Genomic DNA, 19858 nt, shown 5'->3' on the forward strand with positions numbered 1-19858 from the left:
AGATCATCTTTTCCCAATGGCCTGCAAAGCTAAATGCTAAATTTTGTATTATACAAGGCAAGCAAAGCCCCTGCACTTCCAGAACATCCAGGACTGGGTAGGAAACCCACAGTCCTGTGTCATGACCATGCTGCATTTAAGCAAGCTTCTTGAGGACACAAGCCTTTCTTCCTAACAGGCGTTTAACCTCAGCCCAGCTGACCCAGATGGCAAGTCAGATCCCTACATTGTGCTGAGATTGGGCAACACGGAAATTAAAGACAGGGAAAACTACATCCCCAAGCAGCTAAACCCAGTATTTGGAAGGTCAGTGATGGCTTATTTTCTTACTCAGGGGTGTTTTCTGCTTTATCACTTGTCACTACTATTGCTGTTACAAAGTGTTTGTTATATGCTGATTTCTGCCTGGTTGGATGTTTTGTAATTCTACTGGTTAAAGAATTGGTGTTACCCTGTATGATTATAAATGATTTCATTTTCACAACAGTCAAAACACATCACGGAATGCAATCTGTGAGAGGTTTTGCAAAATGATGCATGAGAGGAAATGAGGCAACAAATGATCTTGTCTGTGCAAATTAATGCAATTGTTAACTTTAAAGTGAAATAAGTATCAGCACAGTAAAGTGTGATTTCACAATATTTGTTGCTATTTCAGGTTGAACAGAGTGCCAAATAAAGCTCATAATTTTAGGCCTAGGACCAAAAAACCTAGTTTTTTGAGGCCACACAGTCTTCTGAATGGGGGAACCAGGGGAAAGCTGTCAGTAAACATCAACTTTGTATTATCAACGCTTTATACTTATTTATTATTAATGCTAATAGCTGTGATTTTTTACCAGTAAGTTTCCCTGTTTTAAGAAGGTTGAAAATGTTTTGAATTGGGATGGAGTTATTCTGTAAGAACATTAAGACAGAGAAACTATACTGCATTGGACTGAAAGCCCCCTAAGCCAGGGTGCTGTCTGCAAAAGTAGAGACTTAAAGAAAAGTGTAAGGAGAAAAGACAGTAACAGAGTTGTCCCTCCACTGCATGCCATCTCAGTGTCTGTGATTTAAGCTCTTCCTTAGTAGAGGTTGCAACTGAACCATCATTATGATAAACCGTAAAGCACAGTCATTATAGATGCATATAGATGGAATGGGAAATTGCCACTATGTGTGTTTGAGACAAGGTTAGGAATGAGCCATTCATTTGGATAGTCCTTGCTGCTGCTGCCAGCGTCAACACTGGGGTGACTGGAGCAGCAACTCTGCAGCAGTAGCATCAGTCATGGTAACTAGCTCTCATCATCCTAGAAGCCCTGGTCAGCATGGCACCACCAACCTCCAGCAATCCCAGACCGTTCCCAAACCTCTCTCTCCTCCCGAAACTGTTCTGCTGTTGCTACAAAATTGACTTTGGCCACTTTGAGAAAAAGGACAAAACTGATCCTTCAGGAGATAAAGTTAAGTTTTGCCTGTGCTTTGGAGAAATCTGGAGCCAGTGTTGTGCTGATGAGGATGTCCTGTCTTCCACTAATTTGACAAATCCCTTTTAAAATCACTTTTATATTTTCAGCTTCCCTAAACATCTCAACAACAATAATTCCAGTCCCTGAAAAATGCACTGAGTGAAAAGGAAGTTCTGATCTTTGCTTTTTTGAGACTTGTTTAAAGCTTTTGCCTGATCATTTTGTTGGGTGTCCCCAGATTCCTATATTCAATATTTAACCTGGCGCTTTTGGAAGAAAACAGAAAAGACTCGGATGTCCCTTTTGGGGGTTCTGAAAAGCATATGAGAACTCTCACATACAGTTTCATTAGCCTTGTAATTTCCATACTTCCACCTCTATTGGATTCAGGATAAATCATTGCAGCTGACCAGCTCTGTCCCATTGCTCTGTTAACTGTAGGTAGGAACAATCTTAGAACTGTACAGGGGGTGGTAGGGAAGCAGGAGAAAGAAAATACTTTGCACTGTGTGTTTCCAGTATGTTCAGATATTTCATTGAAACAAAAAACACTACCAAAAAAAACCCACTGCTTATTAGAAGAGATACTGTCCACATGTTGCTTGCACAGTATTCATTAACTTAGTCTTTTAGGCTTCAAAACTGATTTGACTGTACGTATGTCTCAATTTTTGCTGTAGATCATTTGAAATCCAAGCCACATTCCCCAAGGATTCCTCGCTCACAGTCCTGATCTATGACCATGACTTCGTGGGAACAGATGATCTCATTGGAGAGACTAAAATTGATTTGGAAAATCGTTTCTACAGCAGGCATCGAGCTACCTGTGGGTTACAAAGTCAATATGAAATGTAAGTACCTCTGCAGACAGCAACAGAACACACAGTGAATGACTTGACTTGAAGGAGAAGTTCCAGATGTGGCTAAATATTATGCTTTCTCCAGCACAAAAGTGTCTCAGGGGGTGTTTTAATTAAAATTCACCGGAGAGATTAACAGTGGCTTTGGGTAGCTGCCAGTCTCAGTAAGAAGTGGATATTTTAAAATTAACAACACTGTTTGTTCACCAAGTATTTTAGATAGTAAACAGCCTATGTATAACATACCAGCTTGATAAACTGCCTTTGGATAGGCATAAAGGGTAAACGGAAAAAACCTGTTAGAGAAGTTATGACAGGGTTCTACTCTGCTCTCCATTATTCAGCTGCAACGGGAGTGATTGCAGCAAGGCCGGTGGGACTGGCGTGGCACTGGGGGGAGCGGGAGCAGAGCAGGGCTGCTGGCATGGCCTCTGTAACAGAGGTGAGTCACAGGGCGGTGGTGTTAGCTCCCGGTCCCCCTCATCCAGCTGCCCTCTCAAGGACGTTGCACACAAAGATTAATTAATGCAGAGAAAGTAAAACTAAAATAACTCCATTGCCTTGGGTGGGGCACTAACCTGGGAGATGTGGGTTTGGAGTTCTTCTCCTATGATAGTTTCTCTATTTTATCTACAAACAAAGGGTGGACAATGTAAAAAAGCAATCCAGGAGCACAGACCTCCCTTGCCAGCTCAGTCTCCAGTGTAAGGTATTTCTGTATGTGCTTGTTCCAGGTCCCAGATAATCTTGCCTTCTCCTCTGCATGTGGGAGCTGCAGAACAATTCTCCTTAAATGGAGGTAGAACATGTAGACTTGAATCCTTTAGGTAGAACTGGGAACGAGCTCTGGTCCTTCTCCTCTTGGGGAGCATACCAATGCCTGGGCTACTTTATCTAAGCTGTAGATAAGGCTGCCTCAACTTCTCCTGTGTTTTAAGAGAAATGAGTGGTTTGGCCCAGGACCTGAGCAGACAGAGTGGGTGTCTCAAGTAAGAAGTTGTGCTGGACAATTCAAAGGAAAAATTTGGCTGAGCAGATGTCAGGGCCACTGACCATGAAGCAAATCTTTGCATGAGAAGTCCTGATTTGCCAGTGCACTTTGCTGAAAGAAAACCTCACCCATTTCTCTTCAGTCTCTGTTCCCTCCTTGCAGAGATGGGTACAATGCGTGGCGCGATGCAACCAAGCCAAGCGAGATCCTCACTAAGCTGTGTAAGGACTACGGAATAAATGGACCCTTCATGCGGCCAGGGGAGCTACAAGTAGGAACAAAAGTCTTTAAGGGACAGACAGTCTTCACAGAAGATGAGAACGGTAATGAAGTAGTACATCATTCTTCAACTGCATTGTAGCAGTACCAAGAGCCTGCCCAAGCTGTATAACTGGGGTCCCATTGTGCTGTGCACTCTAAAGTCAGATTACTAGAACCTGTCTCTGCTTTGAAATACTCATGTAACTGTGATGATGAAGGCTGTGTCTATATTAGCTATTGCTGTAGCTTAATTGCAGACAATCTGTAGGCTGAGACAGTTATTGCTGATGACCTGACATCCCCATGGTAGGTGTTGGGGGATACTTTGGACTAGGTCCTGCCTGATCCCAAGGATGGGATGGCCAGGATTGGTTGGAGTGCAGGAGATCCTCTTGGAACACATCTTCTGGCTTAGTTTCATCTGAAAGGAGTGCAGCTTGCATGCTCTGAGATCCTACCACAGAGCAAATCAAAGTTTGGGAAGTCAGGGAGAGTCTTTTCAAAAATTCATTCCCTGTCTAAACTAAAACACTAGTGCAGACAGACCCAAGAAGTGAGAAGATGGGGGAAGGGAAATACAGATGTGAAGTGAGTTACTCAAGGTCAGACACATCCTCTGTTTGACCACAGTTATGTTCCAGGCCACTTACCTGCCAGTCCTACCTTACCTGCTTGGCTTTCCTCTCTGTTGTTTTCTTCCTCTTCTTGATTATTACCACTCTGACTGCTCTTCTGAAGCACTAACACAGTGCTGTGTAATTCCAGGTATCTGTGGGGCCCATGAATCCGGAGAGCAGCACAGAACTTACTTTCAGAGCTCCCAGATTAAAAAGAGGGCAGAGCTACCAGGAATTTGAGTGTCCATATCACATAGGAGTGGAGTGGGACAGAGCTATCAGTGAAAGATGTCCCTGCCCATGGAAGGCAGGCTGGACGAGATGATCTGTGAAGGTTCCTTCCAACCCAAACCATTTTATGATTCATTTTTGTACTTAAGATAAGGAAAAGAGGTGTGAGGATGGAGGCTTTCAAGAGGGAACAAAAGGAGCTGGTCTTGGAGACAGTAATGGACACTGTGGCAGTGTAGGGAAATCTCTACTCCCTTATCTGTGTTTATTCATCTTTTAGCAAATTCCCCTTGGCAGCTACAAAATATAGCTCACACCTCGACTGGAAAGCTGCTCAGGTAGCACTGTTGAAGGGAGAAGAGTTGGTACATTTTGGTTTCTTGGCCTGAAAGAGATTTATGACTTCAGTATTGCTGTTTATTTTCCTCACTAGCAGACGACTGAGTGAGACTGCCAGCAACAGGACCTCTTGATCAAAATTCTGGTTCACTAAAATGAGCTTCAGACAAACCAACATCAGACAAGATGATGGAAACCAAAAGCGAGGAAATACAGAACCAGATGGCAAAATCCAAAGTACTTATGTACACAAGTTTTTCAACATGTTATAAACAAATAGTTTATAGCATACAGTCTTCTGCATGATCCTGATCCAGATGGCTGCTCTGACAAGTACATCTGGGTTCTTATTTCCTGCTGGGTTCCTGTGCTGGTCATCATTTGGGTTTATAAAGCTAACAAAGACCACAGATTTGAGCTATGGAGGAGTACAGAAAAGGGGCAGCAGTACCATTTCCACTTTACAGGTGGAAAAAATTATTCTTGTGGGCCTTACATCCAGGTTTAAACTGCAAGGGAAAGAATAATTTAACTTTGCTCTAGGAGTATAGAAGTTTAATAGAACAGAACAGAATAGAATAGAATAGTATAATTCAGTTGGAAGGGACCTCCAACAATCATCTACTCCAACTGCCTGACCGCTACTCCCAGGTAGTCTAAGACTACCTTTAGCCAATGGGAAGAAATAATCTTCTTCAGAGGGTGAAAACAATCTTTAGAAAGGTGCCTGAGAGAGGATATGGGTTATCATGGGACAATCTGTCCTTGCTATTGAGGCTGCCTGACTGAGTAGCTCAGGCTAAAGACCTTGCTTTTAGTTGGCTAAAATTAGGTGAAATACATCATATCTCAAACACATGTCAGTGCACAAGAGGGAACTAGGACTCATAACTACAGGGTCATCCTTCCTCCCTCTCTGAGCCATTAGGAAGGGTTTAATACCTACTGTTTAAATCCCAGACAAACCTTTTGTGTCCTACCAGAGGTAGCAACACTGCAGGAAAAGTGATAACTGTTTGCTGACAGAAAGAAGTCTTAACTTTCTTCACACTTGGGTACTCCTCTCCTAATCTAGGAGACATCCCTCTTCAAAAGTGTGGGTTCCTTTTGTGTGGAGCCCACACAAAAATGGAGGAAAGAGAAGCTCAAGAGCTCAAAAGGCTTTCCCTGCTTTCCACTATCCACCCTATCTTCAGTATTAGCACTGGTCCTTCCTTGAGGTGTCATTCTCTGGGGTCTCCCTTCCTCCAGTGGCCAAGTTGAGCTGGTCAGGAGGTGACATGTTCTTGCTTATGGACTTCAACCCTCTTCCTCTGAGGTGTGAGTTGGTTCTCCAGGGGAGTCTTTCCTGTTGCCATCACAAGGCAAAGTGAGGTGTAGATATAACTCCTAGTGCCTATTTACTGTCAGCTCCGTCAAAATCCAAGTCTCCTTGTCTTTCATGAACCATGAAAAAGACTCACATTTGCAATTTTCTGTAAAAAGAGTAGTTCACACGTTTCTTCCATCTTGCTGTTAGAAAATTCTGCCATAATAGTGAAATGATTTGCTTTATTTTATAGAAAAACTACATCCTAAGTGCTAATCTTCTAGTTATCCCAGTGGGTACCCTTATTTACAAGAATTAAATGCATTTCAAGACCCTTCTTTACTTAGCTGGGATACATAAAACCTTCCTTTTAACTCAAGCAAATTTTTAATGACCACCTTTAATAATTAATGGAACATATTACCAAGGGATTCAACATTATAATTCAGCTCTCTTTGTTCTTTTTGTTTTACTGTTTCCCACAGAGGAGCCAGTTGAATCGTACGAACATCTCTCCTTAAAGGTTTTACATGCTTGGGAAGAAATCCCTGGAGCTGGACACAAACTGGTCCCAGAGCACATTGAGACTCGGCCTCTCTACCATAAGGATAAGCCAGGCATGGAACAGGTAGAGCAGATCAGAGATGGTGGTGATGGTAGACCCAGGAGCAATTTTCCTTTCCTCCAGTTACTGTGGTTTCTATTTGTACCTGCAAAATTACAAGAGACAGCATCCAAATGTTGTACCATACGTGAGACTCTGTACAGTATCAACCTCAAAATTGTCACACATGTATGTATACAGCCAGTTACCTAAATACACAGTAATCATACAATGTGTGGCTGCACATTTTCATTCTTTTAAATGCTTTAGTTTATTAAGTTAACACAAACTCTGCTTGTATTTGGGCTTTGGTTCTTTTTTTCCTTTCATCAAGTCCATTTTGTATGGATTTTACCTTGAAGTTGCCAATGTTTGAGCTCAGTTCCAATTTCACTAAATTCCTGAGAGATTCATAGAATATGAGTATGAAAAAATATATTGTGTATTAAGTTTATAGATGAAATCGTAGTTACAGGATAGTGAGCTGGTTGGTGCTTATAGAGCAAGCAATGGTTTTGGGTGTCAGAACTACATTTAAAGGCTTTTAAAGTCTCTCTAAAATCGGGTTACAGAGATATTTATCTCTTTGTTTTCAAGGGTCGTGTACAGATGTGGGTTGACATGTTTCCTAATGATATGCCTCTGCCAGGACCCCCAGTGGACATTTCACCAAGAAAACCCAAAGGGTAATAATACTCTATGCTTTCCTCCCAGCACAGTGGCCTTCATGTCTGAGTCTTTCTTAAGTGTCTGGAAAGAACTATAAAAGGAACTATCATAACAAACTTCTGTGATCCTGAGAAAAGTTTTCTTAGGCTCACATGTCTTCAGGTCGAAAGAGAGCATCTAGTTTGGTCTCCTCCATCAAACAACTCAAAGAACTGTTGGTGATTTTTTTTCACCAAGGGCTATCACACACCTCTTTTAGAAAGATATCCCTTTTTCATATAGAGATTGCAGATGGCTAGATGCAAGAGTCCCTTAATAATTCTGATGTTATCTTTCACTTGTTGAGCTGAAAGAAGTAATTCTGGTTTCACTACCTCTTTCAGCTAGATAACTTACTTGACCCTGGTTGAGATGTTTACTCTGATGCAATAGTATTACATCTGTTGGATTTCCAGCACTTCATTCAAAGATAAGATCAAGAAACTCATAAAGCAGCAACAGATAGAAGAGATATATTTGGAACAACCTTCTCTCAAATTTCACACAGATAATTATGCTGATTTATATGTAACACTACACATAGTTCTTCAAGCTAATTGAATGTTTATAAATGAAACACAAAAATGAGCAACAGAGTTCTCAGCCCATCCTGTATCAGCTTTATTCCAATATTTTAGCAAGGCCTTTCTTGACAATTTTATGTATGAAGCAGCATCAGGTAATATTCCTGTATTATTTATGTTTGAACAAGAAACAATGTAAGAAAAACTTGTTTCTTCCTTTCACAAAAGCAAAGATTTGACAAAAATAAGTCTATGTAACAATTGGTTACTTCAGACTAGAACTTTCTGCAAAGCTCCTTAACAACATGCATCTTCCAATCCAAAAAGATTTAATACTAATCATACCCACAAAACCAAACTGTTGCTGCCATTTTTGTAGTCTACAGAAGCAGGGAAAAATATTGTCAAACCATTAATTATGAGAAAGAAAGTAAACGTGCAAACATGAGTTACACATTTTGCTGAGAAATGCATATTTGCTGCAGCAAAACAGGCTCTAGACTTCAAACGCTTTGTGAAAACGTTTTTTGTTAATGATCTTCAACTGAACAAGGAACTGATGGAGCATTGCAGATGAAGGTTTCTTTGGCTAGTGCAGAGGCTTTGTTTTCATGGTCAACATCTCCTTAAGAGCTCTGTGACCTAAGGTGTCTGGTAACTTCTGGGGCAAACTGTTTCACACCTGAGATTGAGGCTATTTCCAAGACAACACACGTCATATCAGAGAAACGATATGTTGGTGTTCTCAAACATTGGTTTTTTTTTATTTTTGCAGTTCATACAATGACTCAAGGCATACCTAAGTTTTTGAGTATCAAATTTTTATGTCACCTGCAACATCTGTAATTCAGATCAAGCTTCTAGAACTTTCAATGGCCACCATAAATATCTGTAGATAGGGAGTGGAAAGGATGGGCAAGCTTTAACCCCTTTTACTGTTGCTTCTAAAGATGATTGCAGTTGCTTAAATGACAGTATCTCCAAACAGTGCTTCTCTTCCCTTTTAATGCACTAGATTGCACCAAATACAAAGTTTTTAGGTATTTCTTCTGAAAAGCACCTCCCAGGGAGCTCCAGTTTTTATTAGCAAGCTGCTCACTGTTTTGTAGACTGCTCTGATGATGTTGTTCAGATCAACTTTGCCTTGTTTCACTGCAGCATTTTATGGCACATAAAAAGCAAGGATTTTTCCATTCCTCTGAAGCTGGCAGTGACCCTGCTGTTGTCCGGCGTGCTCCAAGGGCTGAGAAGAGCCACCATCCCCACTCTATCACTAGACTCTTGTAAACAGAAGAGGCCTGAGGCTGATGCTATTTTAAGAGTTTTGCACCAATGCAACATTTCTCACTTTATAAAAGTATGATTTGATAGAGGTTTACATTAGTGTCTGACCAGAGCTTGAGTATACACAGGCCTACTTTCTTTTCTCTTTCAGCTATGAACTGAGGGTAATAATCTGGAATACAGAGGATGTAATTCTAGAAGATGAAAATATCTTTACAGGGCAAAAATCAAGTGATATCTATGTAAAAGGGTAAGTTCTTCAAGACTTGTCTTCAAAATAATGTAATATTTCATTCAAAAATCAGATGAAAATATTAGGTTGTGAGAATATCCAATAAGCTATTTCTGTGACCTTGGCACTTTGCTCTAAATGCCTGCCCAATTACTCATCTATATTGGATACTGCTGCTTCCCCCCCAACTTAAAATCACGTAACTTTAAAATGACACTAGTCATTACTTCCTGCTCAGGCAGAGATTACACAAGAAGAGAACCAAGCCCACAGTTTAGCAGAGATCAAACACTTACAGAACTTCAACTCTAAGAGCTTACACAGATGCAGAGCAAGCCTCCCCTTGCAGGAGCTACTCTAAAATCACTGGTATTCACACAGATATATCCAACTTGGCAATAAACTAACATGTTCTGAGCAGTAGCAGAGTAGCTCTGAGAGCATAAAATTGAGGAAATAAATAGGGAGCCAGCCTTTGTGCTGAGCTGTGTGATAACATGAGGACATCACTATCAATGCCAAAGTGGTCTGACAGGGAGAGCCAGAGTGGATAACTTTTTGCTTCTGTGCCTTAATGATGAAGACACAAATCTCTTTATGTTCAGACAGTGCACGTGGCACTGAATCTGTCACCAGGCATGAATTTGCACTGGAGGCAGTGCCATGCTTGGAATTGTTACCGTTTTTCTCAATTCCTTTTTGAAATAATGGGGCTTTGCAGGGTAAAAGCCACTCCTCAGATGCAGTGCAAAAATGCTAATCTTTACTCAAGCTGTGATAAGTCATCTTCCGAACTAAAATATACCTAGATGGATCATTACCTCAGTGGAGCTCTTCAGAAGAGATGATTATGTTTGGGAAAGCTTTGTCCTTTTATAACATAGCATTGCACATCAGATGTTGTGCACACTGTAGCAAAAACCAAGAGGAAATCACAAGAAAAAACAGGGACACTGGTTTATTTATTTATGGCATATTTATACCCCCAAACTACAACCGTGAACGCTTTAGACCCTAACACCGAGCACTTAAATCAGTCTTGGGACATGACACAACATGAATACAGGGTGATTAGTAGTGGATAAATGAATGATGCTGTCTTTGCTGGTTCCAAACAAGACAGATGTCTTGGCCAACAGTAAATGGCCAACTGGTATTTTGGGGTCTGATCTAAATAAAAATCACATTTTCACTCTCAAATTTTGATCATCACTGGCCACTGCTGCAGCCTGTGCCATGGCTCGGAGGTAGCTGAGATCCTTGAGCCAGGGCTGTCACTGTGCGTTGCAGTCCTGAACAGTGTGTTACCTTGTACTGGTTAGGGACAAATTAGTAAATTATCATGCTGTAACTGAATAATGACAACCACAACTCCAGCTCCCCCAGTGACAGCAGTGTATTCTACTATGTGCTTGCCACAGGTGGATAAAGGGCCTGGAAGAGGACAAGCAGGAGACAGATGTACATTACAACTCCTTGACAGGAGAGGGCAACTTCAACTGGCGCTTTGTGTTCCCGTTCTACTATCTCCCAGCAGAGAAACAAATGGTGGTTAGTAAAAGAGAAAACATATTTTCCTTGGAAAAGACAGAGCGCAAAGTACCGGCTGAACTGGTGCTTCAGGTGTGGGACTTTGAAAGACTCTCTTCAGATGATTTCTTGGGTAAGTATGCAATGGATCTGTCTGAACTTCACCTGAGGTCTTGCCAGACCTGTATTTTATAGAGGTATTGTGCAAAGAAGTGTTTGAGACCAAACTTTTGCTTGTTGAAGTACCACATTGCAAACTTACACATTTCTTGGAGAGGGACCAGTTAGGAACTCAGATGAGACAATGCCAGGGCAATACAAATGAATGGCTTATCGGACAGAGAGATCCGCAGCTATGGAGCTTGGGCCCAAGCTGCTGCATTGCTCCATGTACCTGGAAGCTGCTGTTTGAATGTGTTCATATCTGTCTGGTCTCTGAGTGTTGTAACATTACTTCTCCCTCCAGGCACTCTTGAATTGAACCTGAATGGGTTCCCCCGAGCAGCAAAGACAGCCAAGAGCTGTGACCTAGGCATGGTTGTGGCAGCAAGTGAAGAAAACAAGATCTCCATATTTCAGCAGAAGCGTGTCAGAGGCTGGTGGCCTTTCATCAAGGCTGGGGAGCTCACGGTAGGCAGCTCACTACAGATGAACAGCTTTTCTCTAGGGCTGATACACTCTGCTGAGATCCTGAGGCAGACAGGTGCCAATTTTGGATGTGGCATCTGAAGAACAACCACCACTGGCAATGCATACGACTCCCCGAATGCTTCAGTGGTCCCCCATAGATTTGGTTCAGATAATCCCAGGCAACCAGAGCACACTTGTACTTTTTCTTTGCTTCTTCCACTGTTCATTTCCCAGCATGGGGTGCATAGAGTGGAAAATCACATGATTCCAGCCAACTTTATGTCAGCTGAGGAAATCCTGGGAGGAATCTCACCTGCTTATTTATTTCTTTTCTATTTATTTCTCACTTCAACCAGGGTGAAGGAGCTGATTTTCGAGTCCACCATTATTCTCCTTACTAGTGACACATCTCAAGTAGAAAGAACACAATCCCCTCTTCCTGTTGAAGTGTGCTCACTAAGCCAATATTTTTTTGGTTTAGTGGCATACACAATTGATATGAAGGAATGCAAAAGGACAATGACAGCTTCCCCCAAACTCTACAAGACTTGTTATGTTAGAAGTATCATCCTAAGAAGAACATAGGTGGTGCCACACAAATTTTCATTTACCTGAAACCTCTACTGTAACAAAGCTTGCAGCAGGGTATAAATCTCATTAAGAGTGTACCTAACCTTTTATCTCAGTTTTCTGCTGCAGCTTGTCTTCATAATGTTGTAGTGCTTTCTGTGTATAATGTGGAGCTACACTGAAATTCTCAGTGTCTAACACAACTTCTCCATTTTCCCTGTCTTTAAGACTCCTTCGTACTTTTACAGCAGTATAGAGATCCTCAGTGTAAATGACAGACAGCTTTGCTCCTCTGTTTCCTAGGTGGAGTGCATGTATCTAGGCATGAAGTGCATCCCAATACTTAACTCTGCACATGGTCTTTGGGGCATATCTACATGAAACAGAGCAAGAAGCAGAGTAAGCTAGTGAAGGAAAGCCCAAGCTGATGTGCTCACATGGCCACAGAGCACTTCAGGAGCTTGGACCCAAACCTGCACATCCCTGCAGCCCAGTTCTGGCATTAGTGTGGTTGGAGTCTTTTTAGGTCCAGCCAGATCCCTGTGAGGACACAGACCAAGAGCTACAAGCTACCTTCCTGTAGTATAGCCCTCTACAAAGTCACCTGCTTTGGCCCTTTTTGGGAAGATCTCCCTCCCTCTGTAGAATTTTATTGACTCTCCAAGGATTTTCGTAAACCTCACACTTCCTTCATATTTCTGTCCTTTCCAGCAAGAAGAATGCTTTAATAAAAAGTGCCATCTTCAAGTTCATTACCTCCTTCTGATTGAAGGTGACTGCATACTTTCCAAAGTGGATGGACCCCACCTGCAAATCCCTGCTTTACCTCAATTTTCTCAACTCTTGTACAACTGATTCGCTTTCCCCCAGTACACTTTCATGTCTTGATCCCCTTGTTTTCCACGCTGATCCCTTTTATCTGCATCCTTCTTTCAGCCCCATCCTGTGCTGAATCCCAGCCACTGGCCATAGATTAACACTTTAGGTTTTGATATCCACAAAGGTATGGGGTAGGAAAATAACAAATACATGAAAAGCCATTTGTCTGTTTTTCATCACAGATTTTATGAAGCTGATTTGATTTACCCACTCTTAATTGTTACTGGAATCTTTAAATCTCCAAAATCTTCATTTTTTTTTTCCCTTTGGCCTAATTAAATCTATAGTGGAGATAGTACTGAAGAATGTACCTGGATGAACAAAGAAAAGAGAGAATGTCTTTGTAACATAACATAGACAGAATTATCAACAGATTTGTTGCTGTGAGTACAAGGGAAAAACAAATATTTAACCCATATTTAGGAAGCTCTAACTTCTATAGCAGAAGCTACAGTTGATACTAAGAATCCAAATAACTCAGAGTACATATTTCTACTGCAAGCTGTAGCAGGCATGATCCTTTATAAGTGCTAATATTTTATTGGTCACTCAACAAGCTTTATTGACTTGTCACAATGAAAACAAGTAGTAAATGAGCAGTTATATTCCATTTTGACTTTTCTGAATTCTAGGAATTATCAGTAAGTTCGTGCTGAACAAAGTTGCCCTTTTGTCACAGCTCTGAGTATCATCTTCTGGCCGTCTATGAAGAAAATTGACTCTGAATCCACCTGTCAGACCCCTATTCTTTTAGCCTGAACAGAGCTCTAGGTCTACACGACATTTTCTGCACACAGATCTCATTTCTAGCCATCTTCTTTTTGCAAGCTGAGACCCCACAGCTCAACTGCTCCAGCACTTGTGACTGGCTGAATTTCCCCCCATTGATGGACTGCACCTTGACCAAATGAGCAGCACAGCTTCCAGCTTGGCTGTTGAGCTCTGCTGGTATGCATGCTAGATAGAAGACAGGTCTGCTGAGATGAATTATGTTGTAATTTAGGGAGCAGAAAAGATATTTATGGGTCTGGAGGAAAACATACTACCTCTCTTTCCTCATGGTCCTTGAGCATAAGTCAGGAATTTGGTGCTTGGATTTTCCTTTGTGCTTTCTCTTTATCTGCAAACACTTTATCTTATTTTCTTCAACCAAATTCCTTCACCCTCAGCTGGTTTCATAATTTCTCCACAAGCTGAGTTCTGCTGTGATTTAATTATAATAAACCAGGATTGGATGCTTATGTATCATCTCTCTGATCCAGGGCAAAGTGGAAGCTGAGTTTCACTTAGTCACAGCAGAAGAAGCTGAGAAGAATCCAGTAGGCAAAGCTCGAAAGGAGCCTGAGCCCTTGGAAAAACCTAAGTGAGTAGGAGCATACTCATTAAACAAGCTGGGGAAGGGGCATTCAGCAGGAGACGGGGAAGAACACGTCTCCTTGCTCCTCTCCTGGCTTTTCTCCTCTTTCCTGCTGTAACCTTGAGCAAGCCATTTGGCCAACTTTTGCATTGCCAGGCTCCCTCATGATGGGGCTGGCTGCTGGCACTCATAGCTGGCAGCACGTTCCAGGTTAGCTGATATGCCTTCCTCTGGAAGCTGAAATAAATCTGCCCATTTGTCCTTAACTATAGTTTACATGTGGGCTCATTCCGTAGCTGACCTGGCATGTGATAACCTCTTAAACCATTGTAACATGCATAGATGGATGATATTTATTATATTAAGAGGATAATGATAAGCCATTAATGTTTAAGTGCTTTAAAATGACTGTATGAAATATTTCCTCTGTCCATTTTTTTTTAATATGACTATTAGGAGACAGAGTCTTAGTATTAGGAAACAAGAATTTTGGATATTAGGAAAAATGTCTTCACCAAAAGGGTTATCAAGCACTGGAACAGGCTGCTCAGGGAAGTGGCTGAGTTCCCCATCCCTTCAGGTATTTAAAAGGCTTGTAGATGTGGCTTTTAGGGACATAGTTTTGTGGTGGACTTGGTAGTGTTAGGTTTACAGCTGGACTCAATGATCTTAAGGGTCTTTTCCAATCTAAATTATTCTGTGATTCTGTGATCCTATGATTCTAAGAATTATCTGCATACATTTAAAGGTGTCTTAGCTGCTACATATCCATGGAAAACTGACCTCTGCATACATCTAGTTATTTTTGCATAAATTAATCACTTGCAGATAAAGGCACATAAAACATGAAAATCAGGAATGATACGACTTTAAAAAAATCTATCTCTGATTTTTTTGTACTTCATAATCAAAGAATGAAGATGCTTATTTTTCATCATAAGATTTTAATAAGGACATTTTAAGTAGTTCAACAAAGGCAGATGATCTAGAAGGAGCATTTTATCTTTCAGTATTTTTCACATGAAAAAAATACTAGCTGCGATTTTTGCATTCAGAAAAAATGTACTTCTAATCTATTTTGTCTCAAGTATTTTGTTCTACTAAAGTAATGAGCTAGATAAAAAAAAAAGAGAGAGAGAGAAATGGATGTTATATTTCCTGCTCCCAAAGCTTCTAAAAATCACTTGCTAATCATAATGATAATCATTGTGCATTCTGTTTGATTTTGTTGGTTTGGTATATATCTCAGGATAAACATGAAAAAGGAGAAAACAGCATAAAGGTGAAATTGCCAAGGCCCCTACAAAGAGTATAAATTTAGCCTGAAAATTAGAGGTATCAGACACTCATTGAAAATTAACCTTGGAAAGACTTCAATCAATCATTTCATCCAACATCTTTACCCAAAGGCAGGATGATCTATGCCTGACAGGTGTCTGTCTGAAAGATCAATGGAAACTAAAGCACTGTCTTACAGGGAAGAGAGGACTGGGATAGCTCTGAAATACATCTGGTGGCAAGCAATCAGCCTAGGCAGTTTTAAGAGGGAGTGTAGTGTGTAATAGAAAGATTACATGTCCAGAAGGTTGTCAACAGGATGCACAAAGGTACCCTCTCATTTTCCTCTCATTTTTTCAGGCCCAGCCCATGCACCCCAGGCACCCTGGGGCTCCAGGGCTCCCTGCATTTTCACCTCAAGGCCATTTTATCTGCAAATGTGCTGTTGGGCCAAAAGGTTGTCACTAGCCTGGTGGCCCCTTTTCTGCTGCGCACTCAGCCTGGGGGTCATTTGACCCAGAAGACACAAAACAAGACTCTTCCTCCAGATCTTGTACTGAGTAATCAGAGAGGCTCCACATCTAGGTTTTTATAGTGAAATACACAGCCAACAGATTGCTCAATCCGGTCCTACTCTTCATTGAGATGTATGCCTCAATTAAAATTAGAGTGGGGCTAGTCTCACTTGACATTACCCATCTCAGGAGCAACCCATTCAGGCTCCTTTTGTAGCTGCTCATGTACAGGTGGGCGAGTCATCCCCTTTACCTAACACACATATCTTAAGATGGCAGCTGGGGAAAAAGATGAATCATCCTCCAGAAGATCCTTCCTCTCCACATGCAGACAGCCCACATGACTGACCAAGTTGGGCATCTAAGTTTTAAAGTTAGGCAAAAAAAATGCTAAGGTTACTAAAACAATATCAGCATGTGGATAGTAAATACTATTTTAGCTAGACACTCACTGGAAAGAAAATAAACTCATAGCTGAAGACATTGCATGCCTCAATTCCATAAAGCTGGTATTAAAGTTTACCAGCTCAGTTTACCATCACCTCTGAGTGATGGAATATGTGGTTTATACATGCAGAGTAGTCAGAATCAACTGAGACATAACAGATGACTATTTCTGCACTTCAAATGAGTTCTCTTCAGGAAGAAGTGGATCTCAAGGAGCTTTGTGTCATGACCTCTGTATCTCTATGCCAGTACTGTAGGTTCATATTTTTTTTCCTAATCATGTAGGCTTACACAGAGAAGCAGAGAAATTTTCAGATTCCTTTGCATAATTAAGTTTTTAAATTAAGAAACAAAATATTTTCAAAACCAAAATTATGTTCTAGGAGCTACTAGACAGTAGCAGACTCTTTACCAGAGCAAAGGTGGACAAAGATTAAATGTCTGGGAACTAAAAGGAAACATGCAAATGAGAAATAAGATACAGTGAGTGTAATTTCCTGCTGGCCAAAGCACCATAAGGTTATCCATCTCTCAATCTCTGCTGATCAGGACAGGATGCTTTCCCAGATGCACTCTATTATAACAAATATGCTGCTGTAACTGGTACAACCTCCTCTCTACAACTACCTGAAAGGAGGTTGTAGTGAGGTGGGTGTTGGTCTCTTCTCCCATGTAGTTAGTGATAGGGCAAGAGGAAATGGGCTCAAGCTGCACCAGGGGAGGTTTAGGTTGGATATTAGGAAAAAATCTTCACGGAAAGGGTGGTCAAGCATTGGAACAGGCTGCCCAGAGAGGTGGTGGAGTCACCATCCGTGGAAGTGTTCAAAAAACGGGTAGACGTGGCACTCTGGGACATGGTTTAGTCTAGTCTACCCTTAATTGGTTTAGTGTGGACTTGGTAATGTTAGGTTAATGGTTGGACTGGATGATCTTAAAGGTCTTTTCCAACCTAAACGATTCTGTGATTCTGTACTAAATTCTATTTCCTACATTGCAAAGATAACGAGCAACAGTCTGGCTTTTTTTCCCTGTCTTTAAAGTTTATGAAAAGCCAAGTAGTTGGAACATGCAGAGTAATGGTTTTGTTACTCAAGTCATATATAACCAATGTAATACATAACTATATAACTAAAAATAGTTCCTTTTAACCCAAAGGGCTTATTTGTTGATTTATTTCTGAGTCATTTCCACCTCAGTATAAAAGTCTTTAATTAAAGGATATTCAGTTGGCCTTTTAGATTTACAGTCTTTCTGTCACATTGGCATTCATTTCCACATGGTGAATGCTGAATTCTTCAGATGACTAAGACATTGCTTAAATTCCTTAAATAGCTTTCTGAAGTGAGACATGGCAGTTGCTTTTTGTGACCCTCAGTCTTAATTTCATTCTCCTTAGTGCTGCACCATCTGCACAATTACAGTGATACTGGATAAGAGACAACCTGCACCCAATTTTGCAGGTGTTATTGTTGCTCCACACCACGGTACTCTGCAGGTCATCCCATCATACAAAGCTGACAGATGTTGCCTCAGCTTATCACAGGGGTAGGGCTGTTGAAGTCAGAGGCATAGCGACCTCCCAAGCTGGGTGGCACACCAGAGGAGATACTCCACCAACATTTTTCCTAAGGAGAACGTTGTTTTCCTCTCTGTATGCAGCCAGCTTTGCTGTACAGTGTGAAGAAACTCCTGGTTATGGAGGAGAATGTGACATGGGGCAGCATTTGGAAAAAGCTTAGGAGAGTGGAGTGCAGATATTCTCCACCAGAAGAAGGTGGCTTTTGTTTATGTTCCCAGGCAAGCTACCTAGATTTCAGGTTTCATCTCATGTCCTGTTTTCAGGAGGCCTCTTTTAAAATTCCTTCTGAAAATAATGCCATTTTGGGCCATATGCCAGGCCTGAGCTGGCTCTGACTGTTATGGCACCATGACTATCACTGAGCAATCAGATTTTTTGTAGTGGCTCATTACTCCTTTTGCAATGCTAAATTCCTTGCAATGATTAGAAAGCTTTTGTACTCAAGTTCAAGATGTCTGCATTTCTTCTTCAGGATTTATCATGATCTTCTCTGTAATTTTGAAGCCCATATCTTGCCTTAAATTGGAGTAGTTATGAAGTGTGAACTGGAATTTCATTCTGAGTTGTGTGCGGAGCTTGGGCTTGGGGACAGATGGAAGAAGAGTGACCCAACAGTATGTGAAACTTGTGGAAGTTCCCTCTAAATTCTTTAGTGTGTTCACAGGAGTTACAGGTCCTTTTTAGATTCAAATATGTATTTTGCAGTGGGGAAGCTTTGGAAATAGCTGGATCTGCCTTTACAAAAGTTTTTCTCTTCTTCTTTCTTCCTCTTTAGCCGACCAGACACATCCTTCTCTTGGTTTGTAAATCCTTTCAAGTGTTTGTATCACCTGATCTGGAGAAATTACAAGAAGTACATCATCATCGGCATAATTCTGCTTATTCTCATTGTCTTCCTGGTACTTTTCATCTACACGCTGCCAGGTGCGATCAGTCATAGGATAGTTGTAGGATGAGTATAGGTTATGGCTCTCATTGTAAGCAATCATATACAAACACTTCAGTTAAAAATAAAAGTCAGGCATACAGAATTAATCAACCTGAAACACATCTCATTCCTTGTAAAAAGAAAACATAGCTATTTGTATTGGAAACTGGAGCTCTCTTAGAATATTTTAATGCGTTCTTCGGCTGCTCATTCAGGCCCAGCCTTAATGTATATTTTCATTAACATGCTGCTGCAGCTTTATTGACAATGAAAGTTCGATTCTGCACCTAAAATTGAATTTGAAAGTAAATTCCTTGATGCTATGCAGAAACTGATTTGTCAGTCAAGTATTTATTATTACAGACAAATGATTAAATATTTAGAGCAAAATCTGTACACAAAGATAAAAGTATAATGCAGTCTTTGCATAGTTTTGTAATTAATTATTTGAGCTATTTTTCAATGACCTTATAATGGCATGATTATTTTGAGATAAAATGTTTATTAAAAAAAAATCTAAGGTTAAATTGTCTCGTTTGGTGTCATGTGCAGTATTTATCCTGCATCTCTCAGTAGGAGCTCTGTGCTCTATAAAGATGTTTCACACACTTATAAATGAGGTAAGTGTTGGTGACAGGGGGAGGTAGAAGCAGAGATAGAACGAACTTTTTTCAGCTGCAGTTTGAAAGTGCTGGAGGTCGCTGGAGGAGAGGGATCAGGAAGATGAAGAC

General features: G+C 40.9%; 1 protein-coding gene across 1 annotated transcript in view; it reads left to right on the plus strand.

Annotated features, from left to right (window-relative positions):
- The window catches only part of FER1L6 (fer-1 like family member 6), a 76099-nt gene extending 56944 nt beyond the window's left edge, over positions 1-19155 (plus strand). Inside the window, exons 32-41 of the mRNA XM_075705084.1 lie at positions 179-306; positions 2135-2305; positions 3468-3628; positions 6548-6690; positions 7264-7352; positions 9334-9432; positions 10836-11077; positions 11411-11574; positions 14286-14386; positions 18975-19155. Coding sequence (XP_075561199.1) covers positions 179-306; positions 2135-2305; positions 3468-3628; positions 6548-6690; positions 7264-7352; positions 9334-9432; positions 10836-11077; positions 11411-11574; positions 14286-14386; positions 18975-19155 — 1479 coding nt within the window. The remainder of the gene's footprint in view (positions 1-178; positions 307-2134; positions 2306-3467; positions 3629-6547; positions 6691-7263; positions 7353-9333; positions 9433-10835; positions 11078-11410; positions 11575-14285; positions 14387-18974) is intronic.
- The last annotated feature ends 703 nt before the right edge of the window (positions 19156-19858 follow it).

This window comes from Pelecanus crispus, chromosome 2 (assembly GCF_030463565.1).
Source record: "Pelecanus crispus isolate bPelCri1 chromosome 2, bPelCri1.pri, whole genome shotgun sequence".
NCBI classification, from domain to species: Eukaryota; Metazoa; Chordata; class Aves; order Pelecaniformes; family Pelecanidae; genus Pelecanus; species Pelecanus crispus.